General features: G+C 36.7%; 1 protein-coding gene across 1 annotated transcript in view; it reads right to left on the bottom strand.

Moving 5' to 3' along the window:
- Nucleotides 1-13,175, bottom strand: part of NAMPT (nicotinamide phosphoribosyltransferase) — a 38,335-nt gene extending 25,160 nt beyond the window's left edge. The window contains exons 1-4 of the mRNA XM_045827307.1: nucleotides 12,851-13,175; nucleotides 4,030-4,186; nucleotides 2,426-2,529; nucleotides 412-540 (exon numbers count right to left, since the gene is read on the bottom strand). Coding sequence (XP_045683263.1) covers nucleotides 412-540; nucleotides 2,426-2,529; nucleotides 4,030-4,186; nucleotides 12,851-12,907 — 447 coding nt within the window. The 5' untranslated portion in view covers nucleotides 12,908-13,175. The remainder of the gene's footprint in view (nucleotides 1-411; nucleotides 541-2,425; nucleotides 2,530-4,029; nucleotides 4,187-12,850) is intronic.
- Between the last annotated feature and the right edge of the window lie 623 nt (nucleotides 13,176-13,798).

Consider the following 13,798-nt stretch of genomic DNA (forward strand, 5'->3'; position numbering starts at 1 on the left):
ATTATTAAAAATTTGAACAGAATTCCTTTAGTCTAACTGCAACAGAATATCCAAAAGATGTCTCAAGTTACTAAAAATGTACCTATGCTGTTTTTCTAATTTTTCTCCATGATAATACACATTTAAGAGTGCGACAAATAAGATGGAAGCCAACTGAGTTTTAACAGTAATAATTCTTAATACTTTGATTTAGATAAAATCTCAGAACATTACATTTCACTGGAAGGAACCTTAAAGATTTTTTCATCCAACTGTCATTTTATAGATGAGGAAATTGAGGATTGGAAAGGTTTATTAAATTGTGGAAGATATATCACTTTATTAATAGCATTTTTAAGACTAGAATCCCAGTTGAATGGTTTTTGCAACTTCAATTAATGTTAAATAAAAAATAAAAACAAAACAATTCACCTCAATCCAATTTGTAAGCCAATAACACTCTGGATCTGTGTTTTCCACTGTGAAGAGAACATTTCCTCTGGGAATGACAGAGCCCTCAGGAACAGCTTTTACTTCTATTGGAAGATGCCCATCATATTTCTGGTAAGAGACAATAATGAATTTATTTCATTCAACAGATGATGTTCATTACCTGTTTTTGTGACTCTTTACATTTTACAGAGGCTAAACTTACTGTGATAGAAATGACAATTGTGGATGTTATTATAATGTTAGTAATAGAATATCCTCATCCTCCTGAAATAAAATTAGCTAAAATAGCTTAAGCAATGATATCAATTTTTAAATTTCATGCTGTCAAAGTGCTTTTGCTATGAACATTTATCATTAGAAGATACAGATAATTTCAAACTGATTATAAAAGTCTTTCAAAAAAAAAAGAGAAGAGTTTATTTCAACATATTCCAAAAACAGTATGTTTATTCTTAAACCATTTTCATAAAAGAAAGGTTAAAGACTGAAAGATAAAACAAAGAAACAAATAAGGGGGGGGGAGGAGGTATCTCTGCCAGTAGAAGAATCTTAAATAGGTTTTCTTTTTGCTCTTGGTGTAGACCTGAAACTATTTTGATAGTATACTTCCTAGAGCTCTGACAACCAATATAAAAAACAATTAATTCTCTCCAAAATTAGGCTGAGAATACATTTGCTACATGGTATGTTACTAGATATTTAACTATACCTTCCTACTTTTAAAGCTAAAAGTTGTGGCTAACTTTTGGCTAGGAAGGCAAGTTGTTTCAGATTTCTTAATAGTTTATGTGATTTGGGACAAGGCAACTAGATACAAGAAAAATCTGTTTAATGAGAAGCACTGAAGGTCTCGAGAGTGGAAAAAATACTCACTTAGAAGTCCTGGCTTGAACTCAAAAGCAGGTAGGAGACCTTTGGCAAGTCATTTAACATTTCTAGGTCTCAGACTCTACTTGTAAAATGGGGTTAGACAAGATTATATCTAGAGAACCTGTGAAAGCTAAGATTCTCTCAATATAAAATCAAAAGATTTATCATCTGGCCATTGGAAATTATATCAATAAGCATAGCACCTAACTTATCTATTACTATTACCCTCACAAAAAACCAAATGGAGTAAGTGCAGGAGTTACCCAACAGATTTCACTTCAGATGTGAGGAAACTACAGTTACAGAATGCTTACTGGACTTCTTCAAAGACCCATAAGACCATGAGTCCCAAAAGGTAAAATGCATTATTACCAGATAGGTATGACAGTTTTTAATTACTTTATGTTTAATAGTTTACAATGGAAAAGATATTTGTTTTTGAAGTGTAAATTAATTAGCAAATACTTAAGATGACAAGATGCCAATAGATCCCACTCCCAATCTATTTTGGTAATAAAGAAAACCATCAAAGGACATTCAACTCTTGTAACTTAATTCTGATGTGTTTGGATACCCCAAAATTTAAGCAAATGGTTCTAAACATGCTAGATGTGAACATTACAGTACAACAAAGAATAAAAATCAACCTCCTGGATCTGTACCAAATCATTCTAACTACTCAGTAAGGGAAATCTCCTAGAATTACTGTGTAGTGATAGACCCATAGCATCTATTTTCTTAGATAACCTATAGTTAAGAAAACACACTTAAATTCTGAAATTGCCAAATAACCATGCCCTTTCTTAATTATAGTGTATTTTCAAAGAAAGGGTTAAATCACCTCTCTTAAAAAAATGCTAGTTAATTAAATCATAATTCATGTATGTTATAACAAATTTGACCTATTGTAGATTCTAGACACTAATAATTTGCCACCAGAAAAAACATTTAAACGCTACCCTTAACTTTTCACAAGAATGTTTAAATAGCCATCATACTTAGGGTCGCAGATGGAAAAGAGTTGCAATTGTAGTCTTAATTTTCTATTCAAATTCCTTTGCAAGAAATTTTGAAGTAAATGTGAAACCTAAATAGTAGACCAAAATATGAAACTAGTTTTTACCTCAAGAATATAGTTCCATCCCTTTTCATTAAAGACATCATCTTGAAAATGCTCTTTGTATACCTCTTTGGCTTCCTGGATCTTCTCTTTGGTCACTACTTTACCTAAAAGCAAATACATCTTCTGTTTACATTTTGAAAGGCATTCTGTGAACTGCTGAGTTGTCACAGGATTAATGTCTCTAGATATTACACCCATATTATGGATAAAAAACAAGATCTGAGAGGTTAAATAACTCACCCAAAATCAACAGCAAAGCCAGAAAATGATTTTGGACTTGTAATAACTCAGTCTAAGTATGATAATTTCTTATTTGAACAGTAAATGTGCAGAAGAAACAATAACATGGATAGTATTTTTTTAAACTCACAGTAAATTAACTTCTAAGAAGGTATCTTTTCTGCCTCTACTTAATTTCTACGCCTCTACTAATTTCTTCAAATCTGAGAGAGTAAGCCTTTGATACAGATTATTTGCCAAGTGAAACCTCTCACTTTATTCATAAAAGGTATCTTCAGGGCCGATAATCCAACAATCTTCACAATTATTATATTTTTGCACCTCAAATATAACTTTAGTTCATTTTCTTTATCTGTAAAATGAGGATAAAACAGGAGAGTACCTACGTATGAGTGGTTGTGAGGACTAAATGAGTTATAACACATGAAGCATTTAGAATAATGCTGGCCTGTAATAAGTAACCAATATGCTTTAGCTGTAATTAATAACTAGTATCTTATGAGGTTTTTGAGTTGCAGAAATGAAGTGTGACATAGTCTTTGGTAACTTTCTCAATCTAAGATCACTAGTCAACTCATTTCAAATACCTTGGGCTATCTTGCTCACAAAGTATTTTTGACACCAAGTAGGTTTCTAGTAGTGTAACACATCTGAACTGTCTAATCTTAAAGTTGCCAAGATTATGGGAAAAGGTTATTATATAAAATTCAACTTAATCTGCATTTAATTCTAAGAGTATTTTTATATGAAAAGGTTGGAGATGAAAATTTCCAAAATATAGAAATAAAACTCTTGGAAACTGTTTCATCTCCTAGAAATAACACTACAAAACAGAGTAGAAATGGGCTTTCAATTTTTGTAAAAAGGCAAAGAAATTATTTTGGGGATTTTTCTCCTTTAATATGCATTTGAGACTAAGTTCATAGTTAGAAATAGTTTTGAAAAATAGGCCTTTAAGGTAAAACTGACTAGCATAAAAATATTCCAATTACAATTGCTACCATAATTCAAAATGAGTTCCCAGGTTCAATAACAAATCCTTCATTTTGAATCAATGACTAAAGTCTACTAATAAACCAGGTTAGCCTTGGAAAATTAGTGACTTTTCTAAACTTATTCCCAAACTTAGTTTCAGAAAATCTTTCTCATATTGAGAACACTAAGCACCTATACAAAATTATAAGACTGAATGTATTCAAGATTTTTAAAAAATTCCAGAACTCCTATAAAGTAGTTAAATTAATTAAATAGATAATTAGACTATTCGAAAAGTTACTTCAGATAACAGAATAAAACAACATAGGAGAAAAATTATGAAGAGTTATATAGAAGAAATGTTTTAAATGTACGAGGACAAATAATACCTTTTAAATACTTATTAAGAATGTACTGCAACCCATAAAATACTGTTTCCTCATATTTCACCTTCCTTATTTTGGAGTTTTCAGTCTTCTTTTCACGGCATTCAAAGTAAGAATAAACTTTGCTTGTATTGGGAGGGTATTGTTTATAGTGAGTAACCTGTATGAACGAGAAATACTTGAGTTAGAAAGCACCAGAAGAACAGACCATAAATCACAATAACAAGGGCTTGAAATTATTTAAAACCAGAGAAACACACTTATTTAAAATTGATCAACTTGTTTTCCTGGATATAAAATATAAAACACATACTTATTGAGATACTTTTAATAGTTTAGTATCTTAAATTCAAAACCACAGGATACCATTAAATTTTATAAAGAAGCAGACTGAACTTTAAGTACAAGGCCTCTAAGCTGCATACCTGGAACAAAAGTATGACGACAGGTATCTTATTTGATCTTGGGGAATAGTCTTCACTCAAGGGAAGAGAGATGCAGCTGCAGGGGGTCGGGGGTGGGGACACAGCTGAACTGAAAGCAGGATTTGGTACTGTTGCTACCTAAATGTGGTTAAGTTTGAGAAGTCAGTCAGTGACTTCCCAGGACTCTGCTTGTTTATTTGTATAATGAGGTAGTGAGAATTATCTTTTGTAGTCTTCATAGCAACACTGAAAACCTAAATAAAAGCAAAAGAAGAAACAGCAGCAAAACAAAAAAATTCTTTGTAATCTTTTCTTTTGCTGAAATTACCTCTGAGTTGGGAAATAAATGTCTATACAATGAAATGTCAAATCCTTATAGGTTTAAAAATATGAAGAGGTATCATCACAAATTTCTTTTCCATGGATTTGGTTAAGAGTCACTGTTGAAAATTTATCTGTTTTTGTTTTAAGAAAAATAAAGTGAGTGCTTATTATAATTTTATCATATTTTATTGTGGTTAAAACAATTTACCAATAAAAAATAACTGGAAGAATAATGTATATTTATTTGTCCAGTTGAAAGAGTACGCATAATGCCTTAATTGCCTTAATTGGGTGGTGAATCAGGGTAATGGTGGAATAAATCTTGGCAGACCAAATTTCCTGGACAACCACTGTGAACATTAACCATTTTTCCTGTTTAGCTCTGATTGCAAGTTTAGGAAAAACAACGCTTTCCTTGTTTGGATGTACAACTTAGTTTTAATCTAAAGACTCTTTGTAGCTTAGCACAAAAAGTAAAACTTAATTAGTAAAACTTAATTTTAATCTAAAGAATCATTGCAGCTTGGCACAACAATTCTAAAACAAATATACTCTGTATAGAGAGCAAAAAAAAAAAATCACACGTATTTAAAATGTTTCCTCTCCAATAGAAGCAATTTGCAACTCCATAAAAATAGCACCGTCAAGTTGCTTATTAGGCAATCTTGGAGGTGAATCTTTATATTAATATGTGGTCTGATTGCCTGAGTCAGGCAACAGAGTTAGAACTTTCTGTTTTTCTCAGATACAACAGGTACCTATGTACTATAAGGAATAGGGAAGCCTCATCAAAACCTAGAAGCATTTGCCAGTTTCTTTCAGGTCAGAACCCAGAGACTGATAACAACTGTAAATCTAGAGCAATTAAATCTATTAGGCAATTAACTAAAGTGCAAACACATACATATATCATATATATGATACCCTAGTAACAAATGATTACCATTTCAATTACCTAAGAAATTGGTTGAAAAAGATACCAGTACCTAAAACAATGTACCCAAGACATACCCAAAATGCAAATGTATGCAAAAATGAAAATGTCCAGTTTACAATCTAAATATCTCCAACTACTTTAATGGGAATAAGCAGTGAAATAAAAGACAAAAGCCAATTATGATGAAGCAAAATTTGAATAAGGGTCTGGATCACATCACAAAAGTTTGTAAAAGATTCACCATTGTGATTGTCAATAGTTTTGACCTTCTCTATTGTTCAGATACTAAATGATACATTTTTATAAATTACTTCTTCTATATCAGATCAAAATGTAAACGCATTATTTTCATCTTCTGAGTAGACCAAGCAGTCAAAATCTAAATGGAAATGTCCTAAACCACATAACTCTATCTTGGTATAGCAATATAGTAAAACTCTTCATCTTACAAGTTCTGGACAACAATTAAATATATTATAATTTTAATGCTTCATTTTAGCTGTATTCTTTAATTACGGCACTTAAAACTTGTGCATAAATATTCAGAATGCTTTCTCTGGAAAAAACTGTCTAGGCTGCTAAATTAGAAATGAAGTATGACTTCTAAAATCTTCTTTGGGAAAATTAAAGAGAATAGTTTTAGAATTTAACTAAAGAATCTAAGTTACAGGTGGCAAATACAAGGACCATTGGCTGAATCTGGCCCTCCACCTTGTTTTATCTGGCCTGGCACTGTGTTTCTACTCAGTGGTAGCATTGAGCTCCTTGCCCCTAGTTAAGGAGTAGTCACATTTATATAGTCCTAAAATTACACTCGGCCCTTTGAAGGCAACCTCAAGGCTTCTATGGCCCTCAGTGAAAATTAGTTTGACACCCCTGCTCTAAGTCATCTAGGTAAACGGTCAGGCAATAAACCATGAAACATAATTTACTACTAACCACCTACCAATACCCAATAGTTTTATAAAATAAGAGTATGCTCATATCTACTTATACTGGCATATAACATTATTTTATGGGAAAACATTTTGTACAGAGCATTTTAGTAAATATTATTCTAAAAATACAGCCAACAGATGATTTATAGTAATTTTAGTTTTGCTATTTTTTTTGTCCTCTTCATTTCACTTTCTGAACCCCTCTTAACCATCAAAAACTGAGATGATATAACAGAAATTGAAATCAATAGATTCTTATTTTATAAATAGTTCATTCATTCACAGATATACAGGGTGGGGTTTACAGTTGTCTGTTCACATGGAAAATAACACAATTATTAACGTAATACACGAATAAACTGTTCCATGTACTGACAACTGTAAACCTACTTTTGCCCTACACTTTATAAGCTGTACTTACTATGTATCAGGAACTGTTTTAGATGCTGATGACAGGGAAATGCATAGCTCTATTCTCATAGGGCTAATGAAGATTAGAAAGTCAAAAAACAATAAATAAATGAATGAAATAATTTCTGATCTATATGGATACTATGTAAAATTAAAAGAAAATGATGGGCTAGGGGGACCGGGAAGACTACTTTAAATAGGACAGAAAGGCTTCTGAGATGGTGATATGTGAGCAAGACTTAAATGACAAGGAGGAAAGAAAGAACTTGATCCAAAGGACAGAAAAGAATGAAGGTCAGAGTGGTTGGTGCTTAGGGAATGGGGAGGAGGAGGTACAGGGCACAAGTCAGAGAGCTACAGAGACAACATCAGGTAAGGCTTACAGGCTACAATAAGTAGCTTGAATTTTTATCAAGTGCAATGGGAAGCCATTAGTATGTTTTAAGATGTAGTGATTCACATGTTACAAGGATCAGTCTTGTGGTGAGGTAGAGAATGGATTACAGAGTGACCAGAGTAGAAGCAGGAGCGTCAGATAAGAGGCTACTGCCAAGGACTAGATTAGGTGAGAGAACTGGCTCAATATCTTGGAAGTAAGAGAGAATTAGGCTGATAGATTAGATATGGAGGATGGGGTTGGGGGGAGAGAATTAAGGATGTTTCCTAGATTTTTGGCTTGAGCAACTGGGTAAATAATGGTGTCACTTACTGAGATGGAGAAAGCTTTGGAAAGAATGGGTAGGAAATTGAGAGCTCAGTTTTAAATGTTAAGGAATACTAACAAATTTTCATAAAATTCAAAATTAAAGTGAACTACAAAAAAGGAGCTCAAATATTTTTAAGCACTGTTTTGACTTGATCAGAGAAAATGGTTCCACAATAAATTTAAAATTATTTACAGATGAAGAAAAATAACAGATTTCTCAGAATATCCTCAGCAAACCTTTTTCCTAAAATGTTTTCCTAAACATTTCCTAAAAATGTTTCCTAAACTGGTACAGCCTTCCTGCAGCTAGTAAAGCGCTGCTGGTACATAAATATTCATGGGATAAAGAACACAGGCACACAGGAAGGTATAGTTCTTAGAATAAAACTGAATTTAGGGATGTGATTGATTTACTTCATGAAAAGATAAGTTTCTAAAAATTGTAATCCCAATTATGACATTTAAAGAGAAGTATGAAATATATTTAAGTTGCATAAAACATTTCTGTGAGAGCAAAATCTAACTTTCTCCTGAGCTTCTCTAGATTTCCTACAAGGTTGATTTGTTATCTTTCCTGCCACAATGGGGATTACATGACCAAAGGCAACTACTAACCTCCTTTTCCAGTTACAATTTTTAACCTCAAATAATCATAAGCCAACATTTTAACAATACCATGTGCATAAGAGCACGTGGGGTACATACCCAAGGTCACAGAGTAAGTTATTTGCACATATCTGAGGGCATTCAGAAGAGGATCCACTCAGCCTTACTCTGGCTAAGACTTTCTATCTCTTCAAAGCTAATATGCAAAAAAAAAGCAAAAAACACAACTGAATTCTTTATTCTTTTCAATATAACATGATTTCTCAAGCTCTAGAAATATCTCTATTTCCTCAGAAAATAATCCATTGCAATTGGCATTTTAAGCAAGAACTTAAAAAATACGGCTTATGGATTTTTTTTGGATTACATCATTTTGGGGAAGGAAAGAAATTATAAAACCAGCTATAACCATTACAGTACCTCTTCCCTTAAACCTCCTGACACAGAGTTCCTGGCAACTTGTATCCTCCTCCACACTTTAAAAAGAGATTTAATCAATTGACAAAGAGGACACTGATTTCTGATATTTTTGTTTTGCAAGATATTATACAATTATTACTGACCTAAATTAAGTTTCCTATGAAATACACTCATGCTTTATATATAGGATTTATTTCTGTTGCCTGAATTTATCCTATAATAAAAACTTACTGGAAAAAGTACATCATAAGCCCTGGCTGGTGACTCGGTTAGTTGGAGCATCATCCTGTGCACCAAAAGGTTGTGGGTTTGATCCCCAGTCAGGGAACATACCAGGTTTCAGGTTCAATCCCTGGCTGGAGCACATACAGGAGGCAACCAACAGATCGATGTTTCTCTCTCCTCCTCCTCCCTTCCTTTCTCTCTAAAATCAATAAATATATCGTCGGGTAAGGATGAAAAAAACTGCATCATAAGAATACACAGGTATTCTCTGACATACAAACTACAGCAGTACCCTAGTCCTCTCAAGGTTCAGGATGCCATGAGAGCCACTGTGATAAATACTTCAGTGTCCATTCGGAAGCAGTGAAAGGAAAGCAACATGACAAAAAGGAACAGCTAAGAGGAAGACACTGGAGATGTCTCTCATTAACCCTAAATCTTTTCCTCCAAAAAGCCAAACTTTTAAGATTTGTTATTTTGCCATTAACAATGAGGCAAAATCTTTTCTTCTTTTGAAAGCTGCCTTCAGTGTCTAATCACCATAAATTATACAGACTTTCATAAGTTCTCCATTATTTATTAAATGAATGATGAAAATGTGCTGAGGTCTAGATAACCTGTTTACAAATGACTTTTGAGAAGCAACCCATACGGGACAGCAGAGTTCACAGCTAATATGTGATGTGGTTCAAACTGTAAATTGCTTAGGGATTACTTTGATGTACTATGTATTTTTTCAACAACAGTTCAATTGGTGACATCTTCCATTTTAATCTGCTAATAAGCAGAATGTTTGGAAATGTTAAAATTATTATCTGCAGTAGCTTGTTATGAACATTTATCTACACAGAAGCAAGGGAAAGGAAGAATGGAACCGAAATGAATCTTTTAATGATCACAGTTACTGGAAAGCTGATCTAAGGCTATACCAGAAAAAAAAAAGATGTATCTCCTTTACGAAATGCTTTTTAACCACTGCAATGCCTAAGGCCAGCCCAAATGCATCTTTCCCTACCTGGCTTAGCACAATATAAATACAATTCAGTTGATAATTTTGTTCTAGGCCATTTTTTTCCTAAAGATTTTATTTTTAGAGGGAGGGGAAGGAAGGGAGAAAGAGAGGGAGAGAAACATCAATGTGTGGCTGCCTCTTGTGTGCCCCCAACCCTGGTGGAAGACCTGGCCAACAACCTCTGTATGCGCCCTGAATGGGAATCGAAACAGCAACCTTTTGGTTCATAGGCCTGCGCTCAATCCACTGAGCTACACCAGCCAGGGCCCAAGCCATTTTGAAATGATTGAAGATGATTAAAACTTAAGACTTAAGTGTCTTTTTTATTTGTAAGAAGAATCTAGGATGAAAATGAAACCACCATATTTATCTGTTGTCCTAGTTCTTTATTATGTATAATAAAGAATGAGATTTACAGAAATGAACATATATTTTAAATGTTCTGCCTTTGGTCCAAACTGTCCTGAACTCTTTGAAGAGGGTACAAGTAAAAACAAAACATCCAAATGTAGTCTAGTGCATGGATATTACCTCATCTACCTGCAAAATACATTTTTATAGTCCTTAGACAACCAATGATCCTTTTTTCAGTTTTAGAAAGAAATCAACAACATTCTGCTCTATTCCATCAACACATCTAAAGCCACTAGTTTTCTACCTAGCCAATAGTTTGTAAGTACAAATAAGTATATGTAACATTATGTAATTTCCAAATAAGTTTCATTAGTTCTAATATCAAAATGACCATTTCTGTCTCTTCTTTACCCAACAAGATAAAAAGGCAAAAATGGAATACAGGCTATAAGGACCACTAAAAATGCAGGGAAAATAAAATTTAAAGACTAAAATGTGAGTATGGAATACACAATCTCTTCTCCTGTACTGCTGTAAACAACTGGTATAAAGACATGTCAACCTGATTAAACCCTCTTGATGGAATCTTTTGTGGAAAAAGGACAAATCTTAGTAAGATGAAAATCTAAGATATTTTCACTTTAGAATATGAATACAGTCAAATATACCAGTCTCACTTGAAAACTGACAGCAATAAACCTTATTAAATAGATGCAAATACTAATCGTGCAGTTAAGCATACCCAGCTAGGATATTAGAAAACTTGAAGGTAACTCACTCTTCTAATTAAGGAAATTGATGTTAAAGAAAATTTTACATTCCTTATGTATAATGGCTAGAGAGGAACTACAAAGTTGTACTCTGTTTTGTTTTTAAAAGATCAATCAACATACGTTTACATTTCCCATTTCAATCAAATCATATTACATAAACATTTTTGAAGATTATTTTAAAGATTTAGTTAAGAAAAAATTTACTTAAAAAACTATGAATGAAAGAAACCATTTTAAAATCACTATTAAAAATAAAACACTATGACTGGACTAAGAGAACACATGAGAAAGTTTTAGGGCCAAATAAATGATAATACCATGATCTTGTAACAGTATAGATTTCCACTTTAAAAGTCCATTAAAAAAACCACTTGTTAATGAAACGATTCTACTTTATATAACCTATCTAAACTATTCTAAATAGAATCTTAAGCCAACTGAAGAGAAATGGACAAAACAGAACTTAAGTAAAATGGGATTCTCCAAAATAAAACTAATCACATAGTGTAATTTTTGTGTAATAAAAATCACACAAAAAAATCACGCCAAAAAACATGACGGCATTATGTTCTACCATTGTATTTCAAACCATCATGTTGCTCAAATAAAAACTAAAATACTTTGTAAAATGGAGTTTTTGATTTAGCATTTCAAGACACTTTTTAGTGTCTTGGCTAACAAAGCTTAGCAAAGTACAGTCATATAATTCATATGTCATGTAATTTGCAACCTAGGAGAAAGAACATCTGCCAGATTTTGTCTAATCATTCTTTTCTAGTGGGTTTCAAATAAAGATAATGGGGCAGCTATATATGCAACAGTCTAATACGCATAAAAGTTCTCCAGGTTTAAAACTACAAGTTCATTTAACTCCTCGAGTTTCACTTTCCTTTTCGCCTAAGTCCTGTAGTGGCCTTAAGGGCATATGGGCCTTTGCTTGCAACAAGGGGTTAAGGTCCGTGAGTGATCAGCAGGAGCAAAGGAGTTCGAAACGGAGCCCAATCGAGTGGGATAAGAAAATCCAGGACGGCTACCGGAGACGATGAGCGTCCTCCGTACCAGGGCCACCGGCAGAGGAATGTGGCTGGCCGCTCCGGTACCCCTACTAGGAATTCGCCCATCTCGAAGAGACATTATCTGCCTAGCAAGGGCTGAGAGCAGCCGACTCAGCTCCACGGGGAAAATCCCACTTCTCAAACCACGCTCCCTCTCTCCACAGCCGAGCCCCAGGGGCTGTTACTCAATTAACTGACCGGCTCCTCCGGGGAGCCCTGGCCCAGGTCAATCCAGCTCAGCCCAGGGCCAGAAGGCCGCGCTCCTGGGTAAGGCGTACGCTCGGCCGCTAACACCCTAGGCCGCCCAACCCCGGACCCGGACTCGCCAGGAGCATGGAGCCCCGAGCCTTGAGCCCCCGGTGGCGCGCGAACCTGCAGGCAGGCGGCCCCGGCTGGGCCCGCCTCAGCCCCTCGCCGCGCACCCACCCCCGCCAGGCCCCGCCTCCTGCCATCCATCCTTCCATACACCTCCTCCCCACCGCAGCGCTAGCTTCACCTGCCCCGCGACGCTACCCGCGCCTGCCCTAGGGGCTGTCCAGCGCCACGACCCCGACCGGTCGCCCCCCGCCCGCAACCTCGCGCTCGCTCCCAGTGTACCCTCTCCTCCACCCTCACCTGCCCTCGCCCCTGGCTTCTACCTTGTAAGAGTCTGTGGCCAGGAGGATGTTGAATTCGGCTTCGGCTGCAGCATTCATCTCGGGCCGGAGCGAGGGCCGCGAGCCGCGGGCTGTCCGGCGCCGCTGCGAGAAAGGAGAAAAAAATGGGCTTCACCGCGCTCCGTTGCTTAAGTCACCGCTCGGTCGGGGGCGGGGGGAGATGATGGGGAGACGGAGAGGGGAGGAGGGACGGTCCAGGAGTCCTGACGCAGCAGGGGCGGTAGCAGAGGCGGCTAGCGCACACGCAGTCTGGATACTCGGATAGCCTCTTCACCTCTGCTCCCCGCCCCCGCCCCATTATCCCGTCCGGGACGCGAGGGGCGGGGCGCGGCCGCGCATGCGCAGCGCGTGGGGGGCGAGGCAGGCGAGCTCGACGTGCGGCACGCGCGCCTGCTAGGAGACGCCCACCTAGGGAAGCTGGAGGCTGAGGGGCCGGCCCGGCCTTTGACCTAGGCCTCAGCCTTGGTTTCATTTCCCGGCTGGGCTAGGAGGAACCGGGAGGAGGGGCTTTCCTTTCTGTGACTCTCCTGCAATCGCCGGTTCGCCCGCCTCTTGGACACCTTCGTGTCTAACCAGTCCCGGCTTGTTTTCTGAGTTCTTCTGAAGTCACGCCACCCGGCTGGGCGCCGAGGAGCCTCCTCTGCCGGTCTTCCCGTGCCCCCCACGCAGTTACTCACCTTTGTTTTCGGCTTGGCTTAAGGATCGAGCCTTTTGCCTCCATCTCTCTTGTCCCTCCTGATCCTAACCCTCGTTTTAAAATCTGAAGACATGCGGTGAGGAATAAGGTCTGATGGGCCCCTTTAAAACTGTCACAACGACCCCGCTTTCCTCTTGCTTTATGACAGATCTTTGATCCTTTGAGGGATGTTTTGACTTTCCTGGAAAAAACTAACCGCCGAAAGGTAGGGGTTGTATTCAGTCCTTACAGAC

Source organism: Phyllostomus hastatus, unplaced genomic scaffold (genome assembly GCF_019186645.2).
Source record: "Phyllostomus hastatus isolate PE091 unplaced genomic scaffold, TTU_PhHast_1.1 phas_scaffold_78, whole genome shotgun sequence".
Classification (NCBI taxonomy): Eukaryota; Metazoa; Chordata; class Mammalia; order Chiroptera; family Phyllostomidae; genus Phyllostomus; species Phyllostomus hastatus.